Source organism: Zootoca vivipara, chromosome 3 (assembly GCF_963506605.1).
Source record: "Zootoca vivipara chromosome 3, rZooViv1.1, whole genome shotgun sequence".
Classification (NCBI taxonomy): Eukaryota; Metazoa; Chordata; class Lepidosauria; order Squamata; family Lacertidae; genus Zootoca; species Zootoca vivipara.
The window spans coordinates 42,708,750-42,732,787 of record NC_083278.1 but is presented as its reverse complement, the minus strand read 5'-3'; the positions used below and the strand labels follow the sequence as shown (position 1 = coordinate 42,732,787).

Here is a 24,038-nt window from a genome sequence, read left to right as displayed (position 1 = left end):
GATGATGAAAAGTTCCAAATTAACTGGATTTATTATTTTTGACATCCCCGTATAATGCATTGTTGTACATTGTTATCACACACAAACATCATTGTCATTCACATTCTCGAATACATTTTTGACTAGTACAGATCACAATAGGTTATTACATAGTTAAAAATTAAAAAGTAACTTAATGTTAATGTATTTAAATGCATGTTGCATAAGAAATGTACTTTAATGAAAATGGAAATATATTTTTTGAATTTTCTGTCATTTCCCTATAGAATTATTTTGTTTTATATTTCCCAATAAATTATACTTTAAAATTTAGCCATCTGCATTAGAGGAAGTTCATCCAGCTGCTCTGTGTTAATACATTTTGAATTGATTTTTTAAGGGAAGATAATTTAATAAATGAAACTTTTGATTCTTAAAATAATTTTAACACAGGTTTTTTTTTCTCTTTCAGTAATATTGTTGGATTCTAAAGCACAACAGACAGAGTTGGAATGGATTTCTTCTCCTCCTAATGGGGTAAGTATACCACAAGAACAAGAGAAAATAAATTGCACCAAAAAAAGCACACAAACACAGTTTACATTAAACATTTTTCCAAAATGTTTGTCAGTGGACATTTTTCCTGGGAAAGGAGGTATAGTTCAAACTTATGTTCTATAATTTAATAATATGGGTGTTTTCAAAACATGAGAAACATTTAAAGCATTTTATTTTTTTAACAGAACTTAAAGATCAAAATACAAAAATTGCTGCCATTAAAGCAGAAATTTTATGTACTTATTTTCAGAACTTTACTTAACAAACTTATCCTGGTGTATTTTGACGTTACTTAGATAATTATATAATTAAGTCATTCCTATTTAGACTTCCTTTTTTCATTCATTTGATCATATGAGAAACACCCATCTCACATCTGTTTAGAAACAATGTGATGGAATGAAAGAATCTAGATTCCTCTAAAAATGAAACACCCCAGAAACTATATCATATGGGTGGTTTAAACAGGTAAGCGTCCTTAAAAAAATTCCTCCGATGAAATTTTGATTTAACTAAAAGGGTTTCTGCTGCCTCAGCACTTTGAGGATTGGGTTGCCCACCATTTAGAGTAGTTCTTAAATCACCACAGTCTCTTTGAGTGCCAGTGAATAAAGGTTTGCGCAATCAATCCTTTAATCCAAAGCTTATAAAGAAATGTGGAACTGAAAGAGCATGAACTGTGAGTGGGGATACAAAAGTGTAACAAATCCTGTATATAAGAAGAATGAAAACCTGTAAGTGTCTTGGTTGAAAAGCAAGATCGTAGACTCAATCCAACATAGGGTGAAAGTAAGATTGAAGGCTTTCGAAATGTAATGTGAGCTGAAAGTTCAAGATGAATAATAACTTCATATGCGTGTTGGAAAGAACAATTTTAGGTAGACTGCAGTAGTCCAACCTTCAGATAATAAAGGCATGGTCACGTGTTGGGGGGCTGGGGATATAAAATGTTGATGAAAGGTGATGGGAATAAACCTGAGTGGTAGTCCATGCTGTAAGTGTCATATTTAAGATACTGATTAAAAGAAAAGCATTGAACCCCGACAAAGAAAAAATACTGGTGTCATCTAGCAAATAAAAAGGCACAATGTCTGCATTTGTTATGCTTATTTGCTGTGTGCACTAGACTCCAAGCATTGTCAAGAGAACTTAACACATTTTCAAGGAGAGGTTGACGGCTCTTGAGGAAAAAAATAGTTTCAGTGTTCTTAGTGCATGTTCTGAAACCAAAGAAAATCAAACCAAAGTCTCCATTATTAATGGCAAAAAAGGCAATAATGTGTTTTCTTATATGTTATTCTAGAAAGTACCAGTAGCATACTTCTGATAATCAGCACATTTCTGCAATTGTTTATATACACATTAAAGCTGGGAGATTAATATAATATATTGAAACACTTTATTTCAAGGGGATTGTCTCTTACGTCCCTACTTTAAGCTACAGACAGGCATCAGTTCCTGCTTAGATTGAGTTTTCAAATTAAGAAAAGGTAATTGCAGTTACCTACTGGTACTCAAACCAAGGAAAGAAAGTAAATATGTACACTTAACTTGCATATACATAATTTGTTTGAATCTTCAGTATTAAAATGTCTTCAGATGGTCTCCTTTCTCACAGTTGAGACAGATAACATATTTCCTTCAAAATACCAAACCTGATATTATGTACTGTTCTAAGCAGTGAAATGAGAAGAGTCCATAACTTTGGTTATAAGGGTGGGGCAGTCATTTGCCTGCCAGTCAGTTGGCAGTACTGTGCTATGTAGACCATTGGTCTGACTTAATATAATGTAACTTCACATGATTCCTTTCTTAAAGGGAATATTAAGTTTCAGTGGGCAATTAGTTCAGCTCACTAAAGCAACAGTGTGTATTTCATTAAGCTAACATGCCGTATCATGCGTATTTTAACATAAATACTGCAGTGCTTTGAAAAATACGTTTTTATATTTACAACTTCTGTGCGTTTCAACATTTACAACCATAATATATTTTGTGGTAATAAGTTCCAGCATCAGTTCATCAATGTCTGCTTTTCTTAGAGCAGTGGACTAACACTAAAATGATCTCATTTGCTGTCAAATAGGCTTGTGAACTATTGTGTGATACATGGCTTTGAGCATGGAAAGCCAGTCTTCCTTAGTGCTTGCCTTCCATGAGTCATTAATAGCGATGACTGGGGTAGATATAATGCTGACTGGGGTAGATATAAATGGCAGAGGTTTCAAAGTCACACTTCTATGGGGGAAATTGCAAGATCCCCCACTCAGCCCCTTCTGTCACCTGGTACAAATTTCACCTGCTCATTACCTATTGACATTAACATCAATTAAGCACCCCATGAGCACAAAACAAAAGGAGTGGCTGATGCTGGCCAGGGTTTGAAAGTGGTTAGCAAAACTTGAATAAGAGTTACTGTTAACTTTAGTTAATGTGAATATTGATATAACACTTAACTGCAAATAATAAGAATATTCATGCAAGAAAGGGAAAAAAACCAGTTTCTTTTTAGGAGGGCGCATGCATATGAGCTGTTCTTAATCATTAAGTGTTACAGATAACTGGTCCTGAGTAATGAATGTTCCCAGAAGAAGATGAGTGATTGCGACCCAACCTATATACACTCCAAGGCCTGTTCAATGTTAGGGAAATAATACTGCCAAAAAAATAATAATAATTGGGTTGAATCCAGACCTGCTTTTCCATTTTTGGAAAGGTTATTTCTTGTCTTAGAATAAAATTGCATCTGACAGGGGTTACTGCTCCACAAACTTGATGTTTTCTTGGGTGAAAGTGAGCTTTCATTTTGTAGGTTTTTTTTTGTCTTCCTCTCCCTTGCAGTCCACAATGCCATCTCCCACACTCTTCTGAAGGGTCTCCCAAACTTCTTGAGCAGATTTGTAGAGGCATGGGGACTACAAGGGGCAGGGGGGATATGCAAAAATAGCCGTGACCTTTTTGCCTGAAGGAGTATCCCATGAATAGAGTTTCCTATATTCCAGTCCTAACTTTTATATATACAGTGTTTCTCATATTATAAGTCATGTCTTATATTTTTTTTTACTCAAGAAAATAAGCGTATGGCTTATTTTCGGGAGCGTCTTATTTTTTGCCGAGCCCCGACTGAGTGGGAGCTGGCAAAGGCAGCAGCCCGCCGCCGGTTTGGAGCTCGAGCCGGCAAAGGCAGCAGCGGCTGCTGCCTTTGTTGGTTTTCGCTCCGTTGGGGGGGGGGAAGCAGGAAGTCGCTCGCAACTTTCCGGATCCCTCCCCGCCGGTCTCCTCCTCCTTCCCGCTGCGCCTCCCCTTTCTGGGTTTCTCGGTGGCACCTCCTTCTCCTCTTCCGACGCTGGCTGGCGGCTTTGTGCTGGAATGCCGCGTGCGCAGCTTTCAGGTACCGGTAGACGAGGACGCGGGTCGGGGTGGGGATGCACGTGTGAACGCCCTAGGTGAAGGGTCGGAGGCTGCAAGGCAGGGGTACGAACGCAATTCTCACCCGATTCGGTGGAGCTCGGCAAAGCGCCGCTGCTGCCTTTGCCGGCTCGAGCTCCAAGCCGGCGGCGGGTTGCTGCCTTTGCCAGCTCCCGCTCAGTCGGGGCTCGGCAAAGCGCGCACTGCTGCCCTTGCTGGGTCCCGCTGGGTCGGGACTTGGCGCGGCGTGCCCTGCCATACCGTACCAGCATGTCTTATTTTCGGGGTATGCCTTATATTTCGCCAGGTCTGGAAAATCCTGCCATGCCTTATTTTTTAGGGATGCCTTAAAATATGAGAAACAGGGTATTCCTTCATTTTCAAAAAAAATATATGAAAAGTTATACCTAGATAGTTTGCAATATAGATGTAAGCTTTATCTAATATCATATTCAGTAGATAAGCCGAATTTAAATGTCATTATTTTACTCCAAAGGGTTAATTCAGATTGCATTTTGGATATAATTGCAGTCATAACTTGATTATACGAAGCAATATAATCATGTGGTAATTCATCAGAGATAATTGTCGTGTATCACCTCATGCAATTCCAGGAACAAAGCTGTGAGGTGATAAGCCTGTCAGTGATAGGCTGTATGCCATATGATGTTTCCCACATGGAATGTGGCAATTTTTCTTCATTTGTAAGACTTGGAAATATATTTTTGGACTAGCCCGTTGGCCTTCCCATTGAACTATGTTCAATCACCTATTTTTTCATCGACTGATGAGCCACCTCAATCTTCACTCATAACAGCTTTATTCATTACCTGCAGGAGAAAATATTATTATTTTCCTTCCTTCAGAAGAAAACACATTGAAATAAAGAGAATCTGGACTAGACTAGCATAGTTGAATGACTTTTACGAGTCAAGAATCTGGGATCTGAATTGTTTCTGTGAACCACGTAGGACATTGGGTTAAATTTTTTTTTTTTAAAAAAACTTTCTTGAGTTTTTGCAGTTCATGTAAAATGTACTATGAAGAAAAAATAGTAGTTTCTGTTTCAAACAATTAGAATTGAGCACAGTTGATTTCTAATGCATGTAAACTTTTGGTTCTGATTTCTAATATGCAAGGAAGTAGAAATCTTAAGGATTCAGTCCCTAATTATTAGAATGCTACCATGCTTCACTGGATAGCATATGCATACCTTTGTAACACAGAGACTTTTACCTACTCAAAATTCCACATAGCATACTTTTTTACTCTTAGACAGCTGCAGAGAGGCTGCATAGCAGATTGTAGCCCCAAAATTGCAGCCTTTGTTTGTAGATGTACATCTTTCTAAAGGCATTTTGTTTTGTTTTCATGCCCCTGAAGATCTGATTGATTTTGTGGGATGGAAAGCCCATAACGCAGCAGTAGCCCCATGGACCTGCATGCCATTTCTCTGTATCAAATGTGTTGTGAATCTGTGCCTGTTGAGTAATACAATGCAGAGGCAATGGCTCGCGTGTAGGAAGCTTTAGTGAAGCCAGCAGGGCTTCTAATTGTAGCCTCCCTGAACTGTCTTAGAAAAATGATCTGGAAAAATCTGCCATGTCAGACACAAACTCTTTGGATCTTGGCCCACAAAATTTGTGTGTCTTGTTTATTTATAAAATTATTTATATACCACCCTTTCCTAAAATACAAGTCCTGTGTACAGCAGTATAAAAACATAGCCTTCCTCCTTCATTAAAAGTAGTACAGCACATCATTAAAATGACCAGCTACTCCAGAAAATGGTAAACAACTGTATATGCCTAGTGCCATAAAATCTTCAAGAGATGCATGGAGGTCAAAAGTGAGGATGTCTGCCAAATTGCAGTTGGAAGAGTGTTCCTCTATAATCTTAGTTTTCTCCTTTAATTATTAAGATTGCAGCCCATAGACTGTGGAATCGGTGACAAATTTCTTCTGATGTTTCTATCAGATCTAGAGTACCCATTTAATGCAAGATGAAGTAAATGGATACAGTCCGGTTATAAGAACATTTATATAGCAATTTAATGTGTCCAACCTGTTTCACTTAAAATATCTTGTAATCCTTGCAACAAACTTGTAAAGTAGTTTTGCATTATTCACAAATTGTATCTTAGATAGGACAAAGGCTAAAACGCAACTTGCATAGTTCAGGTAAGCTTGAGAACCAGGGCTGCTCACTCCTTTGGCTACTAAGGTATACTAGCTCTCCAATGTAAATGCTTTTGACTTTGCTAGGGTTTGGATCAGATTCATCACCACAGTTCAATTTTATTTTTTTCATATTTTTGAGAAAGATGCTTTATTGTTAAGTATGCTAAAATGTCCTATTTTAATATGAATAATTATTTCTTTTATGTTTTAGTGGGAAGAAATTAGTGGGCTGGATGAAAACTACACGCCTATACGAACGTACCAGGTATGCCAAGTCATGGAACCTAACCAAAATAACTGGCTTCGGACTAACTGGATCGCAAAAGGCAATGCACAAAGGATTTTTGTAGAACTAAAATTTACTCTGAGGGATTGCAATAGCCTTCCTGGAGTCCTGGGAACATGTAAAGAAACTTTCAACTTGCATTATTACGAAACAGACTATGACACTGGCAGGAGTATCAGAGAAAACCTGTATGTAAAAATAGATACTATTGCAGCTGATGAAAGCTTTACCCAAGGTGACCTTGGGGAGAGAAAGATGAAACTTAACACAGAGGTGAGAGAGATTGGACCTCTGTCCAAAAAAGGATTCTACCTGGCATTTCAGGATGTGGGTGCCTGCATTGCTTTGGTTTCTGTCAAAGTATACTACAAGAAGTGCTGGTCCATTATTGAGAACTTAGCTATTTTTCCAGATACAGTGACTGGGTCAGAGTTCTCCTCCTTAGTTGAGGTACGAGGAACCTGTGTCAGCAGCGCAGAAGAAGAGGCTGAGAACTCTCCTAGAATGCATTGTAGTGCAGAGGGAGAATGGTTAGTACCTATTGGAAAGTGTATCTGCAAAGCTGGTTTCCAGCAAAAAGGGGACACGTGTGAACGTAAGTAGAAAAAAAAACTTTTATGTATTCCCCTACTGAATATTTTATTGTCTCTCTCTCTCTCTCTTTTTTTAAAAAAATGACTTTTGAATGAAAGTGTTGCGTTATTTAGTTCAGATACCATGAGCCTTGGAATCGTTATGCTTCACACTAGCTGGCGTAGATCAATTGCATTCAAGGGTGGAAGTCAACAATTGAATGTTGCATTTTGAAAAGGCTGTTAAACTGACTATGCAGGGCACGGTTCATCTTTACTAATGGTGTTGCACGCACACTGTAAATGCAGTTACATAATGCTATTTTACAAGAATTAGGCCAAGGAGGACGTTCTTCAGAATACCCTTGAAGAGATCACAACTTGCAGAAAAGATACCATGAAGAGTCTTGTGTGTGATGAATGCTTGCTGCTTATTCTGAGTAGCTTATTTGTAAGAAACTATACAGAAACCAGAACTGAGAGTATAATGCACTTGTGATTAATTAGCCACTAAAAAGCTTTTTGGGGATGCATTAGGGTTAAGGTCCTAGGGGTGGCTGTAGGAAAGCTGCTGTTTCAGAAAGGAAAAAGAGTCACAACCTGCATGGTTTCCTCTGCACCCATATCAGATCTGGTTCCTAAAGGTTTGGTTCTACGTGGTTTGATTCATTACACAGCATTCTAAAATGCAAACACGTTTTATTTCTGCAAGTTTCCCACAGGTAGATTTTATACAGTGTGATATTGACTTTAGATCTTTGCAGGACTCAACAAATCTTCCAGTATTGAAGATACAGAGAATAAGAACCTGTGCATTAAACTTGAGAGATAGTGTTAAGAATGGAAAATGAAACTACCCATGCAAATCTGTTAGAAGTATCATAAAATATTGCTAACTTCTTAATAATAATAATAATAATAATAATAATAATAATAATAGGTGACTTGGGATGAACAGCAGTTTTTCATAATAGTAATGGTAAACACTTCTTTAGTATTTGCTTAGTTTTTACCAACTTTTAATTATCACTATTTTTTCTGATAATTTTCTGTTAACAGACATGCTGTTTCAGTGTATCTGAAGAAGTGTGCATGCACACGAAAGCTCATACCTATGACAAACTTAGTTGGTCTCCAAGGTGCTACTGGAAGGATTTTTTTTTTTCTGAAGATAAACATATCTTCCAAAAAAGTATTGTTAAAAACGAAATGTTGAGACCAGTGTTTAGAAATCAGAATTCTAGTAAATTAAACCGTCTTCTTGATTTTAGACATCAATTGTATTGTTGGTTGAGGGATTAAATTTTAATTGGAAAATTTAATAAAAAGGTATTTGTAAAAAAAAAAAAAGAGGGATTAAATGATAACTTGCTTTTAAATTTCTCTGTGTTATTTTGCAAGAACACTTCTTATATCTGGCCTGCTGCCAATGAAACTGCTACGACAATATGCTACTCTGGAGGTGATCCAGATTTCTTTTTGTACGGTTTTTTTTTGTCTTCCTCTCCATCTCTTTGTTCAAATAATCCTGACAAGTTTCAAAATAAGCCTATGTATATTTATATCTGTGGCGGACTAAGACATGTTAGATAGCCACAAACCCTATTTATTTATTTATTTATTTATTTATTTATTTATTTATTTATTTAAATCTATATACCGTTTGATCATAAAAACAAAACAAAACTCAAAGCTTGTATACAAAAGATAAAAGCTGTAAGCTCTTTCATGTTAGAAGGACATGAGGTGTCTTAAATGCCTTTAGTCAGCTTCCTCATTCTGATACTAGTTAGAATTTTCTGCTTTGAGAGCACTAATGATAAACTTTGTAGTAACTTATAATGTAGCTGGAAGAATGGTACATTCACTTTGAAGGAAATTGAACACAACATTAATGCAATTTGCTCTTCTTAATGTCAAGTTTTGTAGTATATGAAGCAGAATCAGGCTTTAACTGATCTTTAAGGTCTGCATCCTGCAATCACTTTGGATGTGTTAGCAATTAATTATTAACCTCATTGGGTCAAGTGAGTAAAATAGTGAATGTTTGCATTGCAGTCCACACTCGGTCACCCTTGCTTTGAATACATTGGCCCCCATCCACAGATGTACAGCAAGGTCCTCGTGTGCAAAGCTTTTAAAGAAATAAAAATCACATACAGTATTTTTTGGGGAAATGGTAGGGTCTGGATTTATCTCCGCTCCCTATAACGCCATCTGTTTGCTTCTATGAATGGGTCTGATCCATCAAAGGAAAAGTCCTAGCTTCTAAGTGAGAGGATCTAGCAAAGGGCACTGCCCATGTTTCCTTTGTATACAGAAAATGATTTTGACAAAAAAACCCTTCTTTTGTGTGCAACTTCCCTTTACTAAATTAAAGTGATTATGTGCATAGAAATCAGATTTTAGTGGAATTTACATTGGCCTCTGTGTTTTTGAGGCTATGGCCCTTTTATCTTTACTGTACATAGTTTACATTTTGTTCAGCTATATCCATTCTACTTCTAAAATATTTTGAGAGAATGATTAATATTCCATAACTACAATCACAATCACATTTTCTGGGAGTATGATTCATTGAACACCGTGAGACTTACTTTTGAGTAAATATGCTCAACATTGTGATATTAAGGCAGACATTGCAGTTCTTGCTAACAGACATCCACCAGAGGGGGAAAAAAGCTGGGTTGCTGTGTTCTTCCTCCAGGAATAGCACAACCTTTGCGGAAAATTTATATAAATTCCAGCATATATGTTGTGGTCTTTTATTCTGTGCCCAATTAACCAATAGGATTTATCCATTTGTGTGGCCAGATCTGTACAGTATGTTTCCTAATATGTTTTGTTGTGGTGGTGTTTTAATTAGTGTTTTGAAATTGAATATATTTGCATATTGCCAATATAGATATATTTGTGTACTTTCATGCATATACATATACTATGCAATAAAGAAGCTAATTCAAATTTACAGGAATACCTAAGAAAAGACTTTCTCACTGACTATATTTTCAGTGTGGTGCATAATGTTTCTTCTTTAGACAGAAACTATATTCAGGTTGAAATAAATGAGGCTTTTTTTCTGGGTGGGAAACTTTGAGAAGTGCTGATATAATCCATATTCCATATGTTCTGTGTTATTTAAAAAGGAAAATAATACTCATTTGCTCACACATGGCTATATAATATTTCATATGCTAGGAAGCACTTCTCAGTGTGCATGAAATATATATGAAAATTAATTTGGCATTGTGTCTGAAAAGTCAGACTTCCAACAAAAGCAAAATTGATCTACTCTTCAGTTTAACTGCTTCATAACATGATGAAATGGTTGTCCAAAACATGTCTTTTTTGTGTCACATGGCTTATGTGCTGAAACAGCATTCAGTGCAATGTGAAACTCTGCTATTCTGAATAGTTTTTAAAATAAATTTAAAAACCTGATTTACTCATAAAATGCTTTAAATATGGCCAGGTCTTGTGCTTTCCATTTGTTTCTAGGTAATGTAGATAATATTAAACCAAGAACTGCTTGATGTTACAGGTATAAGGAGATCACTCTCATTTGGTTCCCACATTTAAGTATGTACAGTGTTATAATTTGTGTGATGGAGAAGGCGAACTGTACTTTTCCCCTCCATCACACGCGGAATATATAGTATGAGAATGGTAGTCCAGGTGGAGGCTAGTAATACATGGAGTCATGATCTATGTCAGGCATCCCCAAACTGCGGCCCTCCAGATGTTTTGGACTACAACTCCCATGATCCCTAGCTAACAGGACCAGTGGTCGGGGAAGATGGGAATTGTAGTCCAAAACATCTGGAGGGCCGAAGTTTGGGGGTGCCTGATCTATGTGGTTCTTCCCCTATAAAAAGGAGGACTTTGCAGTGAAATGTATATGAAGGAATACGTTGGACAAATTTGAACGGCATATGAGATGCCTTTCTGGTGTACTTTGACTATAACAACATTTTCCCCAAACAACAGCTGCTAATATCACCTGGGAATCTCATTCCTGCCCAGATGGCATACATAAATTTTCGCCCCATCCCCTTCTTCCCACTTGTTTCTCCTTCATCTGGTTGCCTTCCCTTCCCCCTTATCTTGATTGAAGACACAAGACTGGGTTTTCAGTTATTCTGCAGAATCCAAAGACTGTAAGACAGGGACATAATTTAATTATCAAAAGCTCCCATCCCCCACCCCACCGATAATTATGTACCGCATAAATAGTTGGTTTGTATCTGTGCTTTACACTTTTACATTTTGCTCTTGTTTTAGTTATAATTATTCTCCTTTATTTCAGTTATTTATTGTTAGTGAAAAATCCCAGCAAATAAACAAACAAAGCCACACTACTCCTCTGAGGGATGAACTGCACGTTATCTTTGAGATAGTATGTTCACAAACCTGAGTTTGCTGTGATAGCATTTGTGTGTGGGAAAATGTGATTATAGAGATGGACTGAGAGGCTGGAGGATTGCTTTACCATGCCTGCATCTGTCAGTTCTCGATAATACTGGCCTACCTTCCAGTTGTTATAAGGATTACTAAGATAACACGTGTAAAGTGCTTTGCAGTGCTCAACGTGAATGCTGAGCGAGTAAACGGGAAGTGTGCTATACTAGTGCATAATCTCACATCATGACCATTGAATTGGATAGTGGCTTCGGTGCTGAAATTTGGTTTTAAGCAAGCAGTAATCTAGAAGTGAGCAGAGGTGTAGGAGATTCAGAGAATTAATATACCTTCCAGTGTGCATTTGGTATGCAAAAATATCTTTTGTATGTTGCATTTCCCACTGCGCAGAGCAGTGGATGCCCAATATATATGCTTCCAATGAAAGCGGGGCCCTTTTCATGCTGTAGCAAGCGAAACAACCAGAGACATGTACTTTGAAGTTGCATCCATATGCATAGCTGCCAAGTTATCCCTTTTTTAAAGGGATTTTCCCTTATGCTGAATAGGCTTCCTCGCGAGAAAAGGGAAAACTGGCAGCTATGTCCATATGTGTAGTGAGGAACATTAATGTCCTGGAACAGGAGAAACAGGTAGCTTGCTGTGAAAGGTCAGACACCAAAGAAGCAATTCTTTTTATTCTCCAGTGATGAAGAAGTTTAATTGTCATGTATCAATATTACAATGCTTTCAAAGTTCATTCATTATTTCGTTTTTATTTGTACACCACTCTTCCACGCAAAAATATGCTCAAGGCAGCTTGCAACAAAGAAAACGGGAAAGCATTTCAAACAAACACTACAAAAGCAATTTCATAATAACATAGTAACAAAACATAACAAAACAATACCAAATTTAACAACATGCAAAAAACACACATTTTGATACTAAAACTATAAAAAGATCACATAAACAAAATGCAGCACCCAATAGCAAAATTAACCGGGGAGCTTCATGGTTTCACCTCATTCCTAGAGGACCCCCCCCCCCCAAAATGATGTTGCTCACCGACCCTTTCCTTCAGCAGCCTTTTATAAGTTCTGGTATGATGGTGTGAATTCTTAGGTGCAGTGTGCATACTGTCCTTTATCTGTGCGTGTTTCCATTGCCGTAAACATTGGAAAAGGCATGATTGGAATAAGAAATGCCAGAACACAAGCATTCAGAAGCTGAAATTAAGGTGGAAGGAGAAACTAGAAGGGGGTGGGGGGATTAAGAAAACCCAGTCAGGGCACTGTAAGCATTCCATGCATGAAACAAGTGGAAGATAAAAGATTTATGTGATGAATATTTGCGTGATTGGGCAAAACATTCCAAACTTGATGCTCCGGTGAAAGATGGAATCATGCACTCACTTTCACCCAGCTGTCAGTCCATTTGTATTGATTAGCTCAGGAATTCTAATACAAGTCTCCTTTTACCTGAGAAACCATGGAAATTGTGCTCTCTTTGATCTTTATCTGGGTCTGAAGCTACTCTTATATTTATTGCCACTTAAGACTGTAGTGTAAAAATCAATTATTGCTCCCTCACTTTTAGCATTAATAATACATGTGCTTAATGTTTTCCCTTCATTGTGCAAGCCCCACATTCAAATGGTAGTCTAGTTTATTAAAACCAATAATATGTTCATAGAATGTGGACATGTAGTCATTAAGTCTGAAAGGTTATGAATTAAACTGTTTCAATTTAATGTGCTGCAGCAGACCAAATAGAATTTCTGTAAGTGGCTTACTTATTGCATGGTTGTAGAAATTGAGACTATTTTTTATTATATATTTTACATGAATTTTTATTCCTTCAACAGGGAAACTTGTGATTTTAAATAATTTTTTCTTGCTCTTTTTAAAAATTAATCAAACTAGACTGAAACTGGGATTGGAGCAAAAATACATGCAAAATATCATATGTGTGATTTCAAGGAACTGAGTTTTTTTTTAAGCCAGTTGTTTGAAGAAACTCTGCTGTAAGCTGGATAAACTCATGTAATTTCATTTCTTTCAAGAAACCAAATGGTCAAAATATATGCAGTTCACAGCATTTACTAGTAATGCAGAAGTTACATCAGTGCATATTTTATAGGAAGAAATTAACTGGTATTGATCTTTCCTTGTTTGAGCTAGTGCAGTTCTGATAGCTTCATAGGGCCCAGTATTGCCAATCCTCTGCTTATGAGGTTCTGATGTAGTGGGAAATCACATATCTCTCAAAGCACTGCATGGCTATATGTGGTGAATGAGAGATGGGCCTTGTCATTACAGACTAATTGGTTTGTGGCAGCAAGTAGCCTGGTTCATACAGTGCAAACCCTGTGCCTGGGGATTCACTTAACAAATGCGAGCAGGAGGCCTGGAATATGGCTATTTGTGCTAAGCACGCTTCATAGGACGGGCAGTGCTGGTCCTTTGGCCAAGCAAAACAAATTGGTAACAGCAATGCCAGTTGCCAGTCGTCAGGCCAAGTCATACTTTCAGCCCCCTGAAAGTTACTACTCTGGCGTCTCCAGCTTCTGTCTTTTAGATTGCAAGTTTCTAGGGCCAGATACCAGTACTTGTTTTTCTTTCCTGTAAAAGTTCCATATATCTTGCTTTAAAATAGTAGTAATTCTCAAGCAGCTTATCGGAAAGTAAGTTTGATTCCAAAGGCCCAGGTTTCAAAAATATATGCTGAGGATTGTAGGCTTCCATAGCTTTTTAGTTTCAACCATACCACTGGCCTTTGTTTTAAAAAATTACCTACATTGTGAATCAAAACTTTTAAGTCAGAATACGCAAATGCAATCTGATAAAATCTCTGGAGTGCAAGAGTAGCCACAACTGTGATGGATTTAATTCACTGTGGCTGGCAGGTGGCTGGCTACAAGTTTAAGGCTGCAACCACAAGTACCATAATAGTGACGAAGCCCTACTGAACACAGTGGGACTAAATTGTATAGGGTGTCACTGCATGTAACGTCTTGCAGTGATATGACTGGATGGGCAAGTTATCTAGGTTGCCTAAATCACACGTCTCCTCTTAGGTATTATAGCTGTATGGGATATTTGAACCATTAGTGAGGGTTGGAAACCATAAACCTTGCCCTAGTATATAGCAGGTACAATGTACAGTATACACAAGCAGTTGTGGCATGGCACCGTTTTCTTGTTTTCAGCTGCAGTGCTCGCATATGCCTAAGAAAGCACAATAGCAGTCATTAAAATTCAGTAGATACCAGTCTTACTGCTTGTTACCAGTCCAAAAAAATGAAGTCTAGGAAAACAGTGAGGTTGATTGATGGTGATATTCTGAGAAAATGTACACAAACAAGCTGCTTAGGTAACTTGAGCACATGAAACCAATGTAGCATAAGCTCAAAGATCCTCTCAGCAAGATCTGATTCTTAATCTAATAAAGTTGCAGCCCATTAAACCTCATTTATGGTCTCTACATCTTCTTTCTGACTCCTGGGGCAAAATGCAGAAGCCATTTGATAATTTTTATTCAGCGACCATCCAGAGCAAATGAAGTAGCTACTGCAAAGGCCAAGTAATTTAATATGTCAGAATATCCTTAAAAACATTACCAACATGTTTAGAAATCACAGGCCTCTTGTGCACGTTTAAGAGTACACCTCCTTAAAAAAAGAAATAACTTAACATAAAGCAAATCCAGCATTCCATAGTGCTAGCTAATAATTAACTGGCTGATGGGATTTATAGCCATAGTCCACCTGCTAGCTTGATGTCTGGAGGCTTGATATGTCCAAAAGCCTTAAGTGAGATATCAAATATCAACCCAGTCTCTTCTGTTATGGATCAAGTATTCCATTGTCAAACCCTTAATCCTTGCACTCAAGCCTGTATATTTGCTTTTATTCGTTTTGGGTTTTTGTGTGTGCAGAAAAAGGGGCTTGTATCTTCTTTTTCACTTTTCACCTGTACTTGGAACAGCTACACTCTAGAGAACCCAGTCTTGAATCTCCAGCATAGCCAGTTCCGGCAGAGCTTGGATGTCACTGCTGATTAGCACTGTCTTCAAGTTCCACTTTCCCCAAGAAATTTAGCCTTGGCCCCATGTTACCTCAAGAGATGTCTAGGCATATTACCTATTTGGCAGCACATGAGCAGCCAGTTCATAAGATATTAAAATAAATGCTTACATTAGATTTAGGGGGCTTACAGATTTAGGGGACAAAGACATTCAAAGCTATCAAATACAATATGTACAGTGTGACTCTGTACAGACACACTGTCACAAAAGCAAAGTTATTTTCCCTTACGTGGTTTCTGGATGGTCCAAATAGTCCCTTTAGGCATAAATAGCTTGCTTTGCCTTAAGATCAAAATCAACCCAACACAAATTTCATGCTCACCGTTTGCTGTTTTGTTTCCTTCTGGACTAAGCCATGTATAAAGGAGCCCCCAAAATGGACTTCAGATGGGAAGCCCAGGGCAGGCAGGCGTGAGGCACTTTTCTACCACTTCGAAATTTCCTGTTTGTGGGAGTGGGGGAGGGGGAGGAAGCTCACATCCTTTTTGAAACACAGAACTCCAGTTCCATTAAAAGGCACATATAAGGGGATGGAGAAGGGTTTTCCCGCTCGCACTTTAGGGACATCAAGGTATATAGGGTGGGAAGAAAGTGCACTGCAATTTCATATTCTGAACCCCACCCCATCTGCGTACGGGGTTGCTTTGTACCTCCTCGTTCAGTCATTCTAGCTTTTATTGCTGATGACTTGAAGAGGCAGCTGCTGGCGAGGAGTTCAGATGGAGGAAAGAGTCAGAGGAGTGTTACTGAGTGCAGTGAGTAACCATTGGGTAGAAGTTAGAAGGGATCTGATGCTTAGCCAGGCTCAGCTTTGCACAGCAACTGGCAGGTTGAAATGCATGGAGAGCACAAAAGGTGAGATTGCTGCGGTAACAAAGGCACAACCAGGGACATGTCTCTCTGGGTGAGGAGAAAAGGAAAGCAAGGGCAGAGGAGGGGGAGAAAACTTGAAGTGAAACTTAGCTAGCATAGAGTAACTTGTTGCCGACAGAGATGTAAACAAGTTTTAGAAACCAAATACGAAAGATCAGGAAAGAACCAGGCAGCCTTAGTTACCCTAACAGAGACAGCTGCTTCTGCCTTTGGAGCACCCCCTACCTGGCCTATTTCATTGGAAAGAAAGCTATGTAGTGTGTTTGGAAATGCCCAGAAGAGGAAGAAAGTATGGAATTCTGATTACCAGACTTAAATGTATTGTTGTCATGGTAACTGGACGTCACATTTGAGTTTATCTTCACAAGTTGTCTGATACATACAAAGAATCATTTGTAATTAGATTCCTAATGAATTTTGTTGTCCTTTTCTACCAGGAAATTACTTCTGTTTGGGGAAACGTCTGCACATGGTTTATGTTGCTGGACCAGGAACTGCGTATACACAGCTAGCAGCAGACACTACACTGTAAAACACATTTGGATGTTAGGAGTTTAGCACAGCCCACATTCACAGTACATGCATGTCTCCGAACACAGTCTTGTTTCATTATTGTGGACATACAGTAATCTGATGCAGTGTTTTGTGTAACACCCTCCCTTCTAAGTGTTTCCAAAGCCCTTCATAGATGTTATCTTGCCTATCCTTACAACAACTCTAGAAGTTCAGTACTATTATCATAATGTTAAGAAGGGAAGTGAATTGATTAGATGTCTAAAGCTAGTGAGTTCATGGATGAAGTGAAATTTGAGATGGGGACTATGAGCTCAGAGCTTATTGTCATGACCACTTTGCTACACCCACTCTCAAATTTGGAAACATAAGAACAAATTTAGTGGACAGAGCTAAGCGCATGCTACATAAATCAGTGCATCTTAAAAGCAATTAACTTCATTATATTAATGAATTAATATTATATTAATTCAATAGATTTTATTATTCAAATAACACTATCACCTTGATTTTGATTTGAAGAAAAAGGAGCTTCAGGGTATCACTCCAGAATATGTTCATAATAAAGACTTCCCCTGCCATTTCCAAAAACCACACCCCTACTTCCTTTCTCCTTCACAGGTGCTATTTACAGAAAGCTACAGCTTCAGTGGCAAGTAGCAGCTAGGGTGGGCAATTTCCATCAGGAAACCAGCCTGGGCCCCCAAGCTACATTAGGAGCACCCATGGCTGCTTTTTCTAAAAATAAATGTGACCAGTTTAATCATATTTATTGTTAAAAACACATGAATTACCTAAATTGAAGGATTTATGTTGCTTAACTTTATGCAGCTTTTTATACATTGTTGTTAGTTTCAAGTCCGATGATTTTCTGTTGCATGAATTTAATAGTATGGGTGCGTGGTGTGTTAGAATTATAAGCAATTGTGCACTAATGAAGTTTGGTTTGAGTTGGTCTGGTGTGGTGTTAAGGAATACGGTAAGTATTGAATTTCAACAGGCATTCAAACATTCAGCAGAGAACTTTTAAAAAAAGAAAACTTCTAATGTACAATATACGTGAAAAATGCAGTCTCCGCTTTCACATCAGATCTTCACAATTCTGTAGTTTAAGATATTTATTTGTATTTAATTTTAGGAGCGAACTACCATTCATTTTTCATTAACGTTGAGGAGATAACGTACTGTTAGCTGCCAGTCAAAAATGGAGTATAGGAGAATACTGGCATTGATTGATGGACATGTTCTGACACTACACACATACAGTCTATTTAGGTCATTTGAGCATGAGGCCAGTGCAGCATAGCTCCAAAGATTAGAAAATAATCCTTTGCTTGAGTTATTCCAGGATATGTGAAAATTCACTTGACACCAGAGTTTCCTAAACCATTTCCTCCCATTAAGAACTGTGTCTACTTTGATATGGCAAATACAATCAAGGTGGTTCTTCCACAAACTAAGACAAACACCAGATTTTCTGTATAAATTCTATTAGTGGCATATCACTTTACAATGGGCATGTTCATTTTCTAGCATGTTCCTTTTTAGCAGAAAATATGTTGAAAATCAGATACTAAGGGTGAACATAAGATGCTAAGGCTGTGCACAGCATATATTCAAGTGTGAGCTTCAATTTAATTAATTTATTTATTTTAAACAGAGTTTCCACTGTTGCCTTTGAAAAGGAAGAAGTTTATAGGCACCCTGCTGTCATCATGGAACTTTCCTTTCCTTGTATCACTGTGGGTGGCTTTGGGCATGTTAACCTGTCAATTAAGGATCCCTCAGGAGCAATTTATGGTGCCTTGAAAGAAGTTGCACCTCTTGAGACTGCTGCGCTCTGGGGCTGATCATTATATGAACATAGGCAGAAATCATCCAGTGACAGCCTACAGCTGGTCATTCAATTGCATGCTCATCAAGGAGCAACTGCTTCCATATATCAGAGGCATGGTCAACAGAACGCCTCCTGGGCTGCTCTGGGATTGGAATTCCTCACTGCCATAGGTTTAGGGATTTAGGGACGTCGCTTTGCCATAGTAGACCAAGAACTGTTTTATGAACATGCTAGAGATTTAGAGGCTATAATTTACTCCACATTTTCCTGTGTGGATATTTAATCTTCAGTGAATCTACACGGCTCAGATTACTTTCTCCTTCCCCAGTCAGGTCAGTTCTTTATGCATTCTGCAGTGAAATAAGAACAGTGTTCTGGGGTGGTAATTTCAAATGCTTTATTTGGTTTTATTAATTATACTTCCAGGCAGATTGTTAGTGGTCTTTGTGCTTTGGAATGTGCCAGAATTCCCCCATCCTTCTGCCTTCAGCTACTGATACAGCATTGTACTAAGCGACCAAAGCCAGTAACTTCTTCTTTTCCCCTCCCACCGGAATTTCCTTGGAATCTACTGGTAGGCTTTGATCTGCCATTTGGAAACTTATTTTGCTAACGTCTCAGGAGGGTGTGTGATAGTAACCCCATGATATCACCTTTTTCCTGTTCTGATCCTAGGAAGTAAAAGCCAGCCTTAACTTCCAGAAAGTTAGGTTTTGGTTTACTTATACTATTTTATTTTTTTGTATACAAAATGTTTTGATTTTGAACACTTTCCTCAGTTTCAAAAATAGTTTGGCATGCAACATGGGGAGTTGTTAAGAGAACAACTTCTAAAGCCTCATGGGAATCATGGAACTAGTTCCATTTTTCTTTGGATCCTGGTTTTGGGCATCATCCCTGCATTGGCATTCATGTGAGCAATTTGCACGAGCTGATAGCTCATGAGTGTCATCACCATAATACATAGTGTTATAGAAAATGTGGATTTTGTAAGATATTTATTAAACAAAGATACGAGAAGCCGCTTTATCCTAGGGTCAGCTCCTCTCTGTAGTTTGTTACTGCCCACCCTGAGCTCCTTAGGGTCGGAAGGATAAAGTGCTTCGTGGCTCCACTTCAACAGATCTTTTGTGCCGCAGTGTCTGGATTGAGTTGGAGTTGTTCTGCATGCAAGGCATGCATTCAAACACTGAGTTACCACCTTTCCTTTTCATTACCTTTGAGAAAGTAATGCTTATGAATTGGCTACCTCACCAGGTCTGTTTGAATTATTCATGCAAATGATAATGCTCTGGTTTAGTAAGCAGTTGGCACCTTTATGCTAATTATATGTCAGTTGATAAAAATGCGAGGACCTGATCTTGCAACTTTTTATCAAACAAAAATGTCAAGAAGCTGGGGGAGTGCTGCATTAGACGTTTTATAAAAGTGACCTTTATGGTTTTAAAATGCAACTATAGGTTTCTATTCTGCATTTTGTTCTCTGAAATTGTTTTATAAAGCAAGAGTACCATGGATCATTGCATGCACCCTTAGGGATCATTGCATGCACTCTTAGGCACTTTGTGCAGTTCAAATAACAAAGTATGTGGGGTGTTTTTTTTGGGGGGGGGGTCTTTCCTCCCTCCATGAATCAAAGCATTATGTAAGTAACAACACCTCCAAATCAGATCAGGCCCCCTCACAAAGCCTCGTGTCACTCTGCTGTTTCTGTACAGAATAGCTATGTTTTCCTATATACTTCTGTTTCTCCAGGTCCAGGGGATTTGCAAGAAGCTGTCCAAAATATTGCCTGTGGAGCACTGAAGGGCTTTTAAAATTTGTTTTAAAGCACAGCAGTAGATGATTTAAGAAAAGAAAGAAAACGTTTGAAACTTAAAAAGGGGTAAAGGGGCTGACTCTGGGGTTGTGGCGCTCATCTCGCTCTATAGGCCAAGGGAGCCAGCGTTTGTCCGCAGACAGCTTCTGGGTCATGTGGCCAGCATGACAAAGCTGCCCCTGGCACACTGCCCCACCGGGGGTCTACCTAGAGCCGGCCCTGGTTATATGTATTCTTAAGTATTCAACTCAAATCCTGAAACACAAAACAGAGAGAGCGCAGCGCTACTTGGAAAAAAATTAAACTTCAAAAATTCACAGATACAAAGTGAACTCTGGGACCCAGGCTTCTTCTTCTTCTTTGGCGATCACTAGTAGCCGAGTAAGATTGTCTTCCATAAACACGGTTTTAAAAGTGAGTCCATAAGTGACTGTGGAGGCCAATTCTGGATCCACACGTCCTTCTACAGTGGGGACATTGGTTTCCGGGCGGGAGTTGATCACAGTGTGGATTTGCCAAGCGTGCCTTCCTCCTAGCACGTTTCTCTCTTGCGTCCTGAGTTCGAGTGTCTTCAAAGCCCATGACACCTTTGGTAAAGGCTGTTCTCCAACTGGAGCACTCGCAGGCCAGTGTTTCCCAGTTGTCAGTGTTTATACTACCTTTTTTTAGATTTGCCTTGAGACAGTCTTTAAACCTCTTTTGTTGACCACCAGCATTATGCTTTCCATTTTTAAGTTCGGAATAGAGTAGCTGCTTTGGAAGACGATCATCAGGCATCCGCACAACATGACCAGTCCAATGAAGTTGATGTTGAAGAATCATTGCTTCAACACTGGTGATCTTTGCTTCTTCTGGTACACTGATATTAGTTTGCCTGTCCTTCCAAGTAATGTGTAAAAATTTTCGGAGGCACCGTTAGTGGAATCTTTTGAAGAGTTGGAGATGGTGTTTATAAGTGGTCCATGTTTCACAAGCATATAGTAAGGCTGGTACTACAGTAGCTTCGTAAACAAGCATTTTGGTTTCCCTGCTAATGTCCCGGTCCTCAAACACTCTGCACTTCAATCAGGAGAAAGCCACACTCACAGAGCTCAGGTGATGCTGGGTTTTGGCATCAATGTTGGCCCTTGTGTAAAGATAACTGCCTAGGTAGGAGAAGTGATCAAGATTTTCTAATGTTACACCATTGAGTTGGATTTGTGGCACTGCAGAGGGGTTATTTTGTACTTGTTGGTGTAGCACTTTAGTTTTTTGGATGTTGAGTGATAGGCCAAGCTTTTCGTAAGCTCCTGCAAAGATATTTAGGATGGTTTGGAAGTCGTCCTCTGAGCGTGCGCACACTACGTTGTCATCATACTGAAGCTCTGTGACAGAAGTTGCGGTAACCTTTCTCTTTGCTTTCAGCTTGCTCAGCTTGAAGAGCTTTCCATCTGTTTGATATATGATTTCTGCTCCGATGGGGAATTTCCCTTTGACAAAGTGTAGGATCATGGCAATGATAAATACTGAAATTGAGATGCCTCACAGTGTCTAAACTGTATATAGTTTTTAAAATCTAAATCAAAGCTAATAATTTGATTTTGTGAAAGCTTTTCAGAATAAATAACTCAGTGGTGAGGATTGCATATACTGTATACTATTAACCATTACCACAGTATGTATTAATTAATTAACGAAAGCTTGCAAAAGATTGTGCAGTTCAGGAGGGAAGGAGCAAGAAAAATTACCCATCCACTATGTCTGTGTGACCAACTCCAGTAACTTCTATCTCTTTGGTTCTGGGAATATAGGGTAATCACGAGGCTTAATCCTTTACATACGGTATGTTATCATTAACCACATGGCCCAGAATCACTGTAGCACATCTTAGAATTTTTTAAAAAAAATCTATGTGTTTCATTGAATTTATCACTGTCTCCATACTATATATGGCAACAAAGATAAAAAATATATCCAGTGTTAGCCTAATAATTTATCTGTGTTACCTGTGACTAGTGGCCACATGTGATTTGTGTTCCATCAGTTCCAAATCATTTCATTTTGTTTTGCTATGCCTCCTTCTTTTTTGAATGCTCATTACGATTGTTTCTATGTCAACAGAATCCTCATATAGAATTGAGGATAATATTGGTGGGTTAAGAATTTCAGCTTATCCCTGTTACATAGTGGAACCTCTTTCACTGAATCATCGGGCCTGTGAAGCAGTCATCAGCAAAAGGAAACAGTTGCTTTTTAAAAGGGGTTTGTATGGAGGTTGTGCAATCCCTAATGTAGCTTTATATTCTGACCAATTTTGGGAAAGCTCTGCCAATTTAATGTGATAGCCTCAAATGCCCAATCAGAGAAAATGTCCCAGATTCTGCACTGAAAATGTTTTTGTTCGTTTTTTTGTGCGGGATTGGGGTGGGTAATTTTTTTTTGTAAATACATACATACACATTTAGGAATATAGCAAACATTGTTTCTAACCTAGGCTTGTACATAAGAAAAACAAATTCCAAAACTATATGAATAGTTTTGGGCTGACTCATTCAACGGTATACCTGAAGGCTTTAATTTCATTTTACCATGTTGATCATAATTAGGTATTCTCAGCACACAGATGTTTGAACCCAGCTTTAGATTTCTAATTTATCATGGATATGATTGAGTTCCTCCACTGAATTAAATTCTGTGTCAAAGCTGTGTTTTAGTATTTCATGTGAGTGTTTCTTTGCCTGAACACTAGGGAAATAACATTGTTCTTCTATATACAGTGTAAGACTACAACCCTGAACTATCTCTTTGCAGTCTCCAGGCTCTCCAAGCACGGTTGTTCCAGGGTGCATAGTAGTATTAATAATTATTAGTCACTGCTTCTGTTTTTTTTTTAATGTGCAGTATTGGCAAAAAAAAGAAGAGTCTATTTAGGCGCACACACTCTTCATCTGATGAGTTATAAAATGGTTAGACTCTGCAGTCAAGCCACATATCAGTTTCCTCAAAATGCCATTAGGAAACGGAGATAAACGGTGCAGCATTTTTTGTGTTGACATGATGTTTGCCTGTCCGATTGCATCCTTCCCAACAGACAGCAGTGAAGCAATTACAAAATAAAAAGACATCTGTGCCAAGGTTTGGCTAGCCAAAGAGGGCAAACTCTTGTGTTTAAGAGGTATAGAATCCGATCGATGAAAATGTCTGGACCTGTTAGTACCAATAAAGCTGAAGGCCACTGGGAAGCTCAGAGAGGGTCTTTTGTTGTGGAGATAGAAAAGAGGCCCAAACGGTGACACTTAGGGAGGAATGAGGTCAGCCAGTACGATCATCCATCTTCCTCAGTGGCAGCTTTCTGTCAGCTTCTAACCCTGCTCAGCAGAGGATCTAAACCTCTATTGTTGACACCAGCCAATTCTCAGCCAAGTGTAAATGAAGTTAATATTCACTGACCTTATGCATAGCCAATGAAGGCCCTCTGTGTCATCTTGGAAATAATGTTATCTGACACTTCAAAAGCAAATGCTGGCAGGTTGTTTGTGTATTTTT

At 38.5% G+C, this 24,038-nt stretch overlaps 1 protein-coding gene across 3 annotated transcripts in view; it reads left to right on the top strand.

The window, feature by feature from the left end:
- Positions 1–243: 243 nt before the first annotated feature.
- Positions 244–24,038, top strand: part of EPHA7 (EPH receptor A7) — a 158,614-nt gene continuing 134,819 nt past the window's right edge. Inside the window, exons 1-2 of one of the 3 annotated variants that reach the window (XM_060272604.1) lie at positions 244–516; positions 6,338–7,007. In XM_060272604.1, coding sequence (XP_060128587.1) covers positions 397–516; positions 6,338–7,007 — 790 coding nt within the window. In that variant the 5' untranslated portion in view covers positions 244–396. The remainder of the gene's footprint in view (positions 517–6,337; positions 7,008–24,038) is intronic. The other 2 variants (XM_060272603.1, XM_060272602.1) reach the window with 2 other exon arrangements.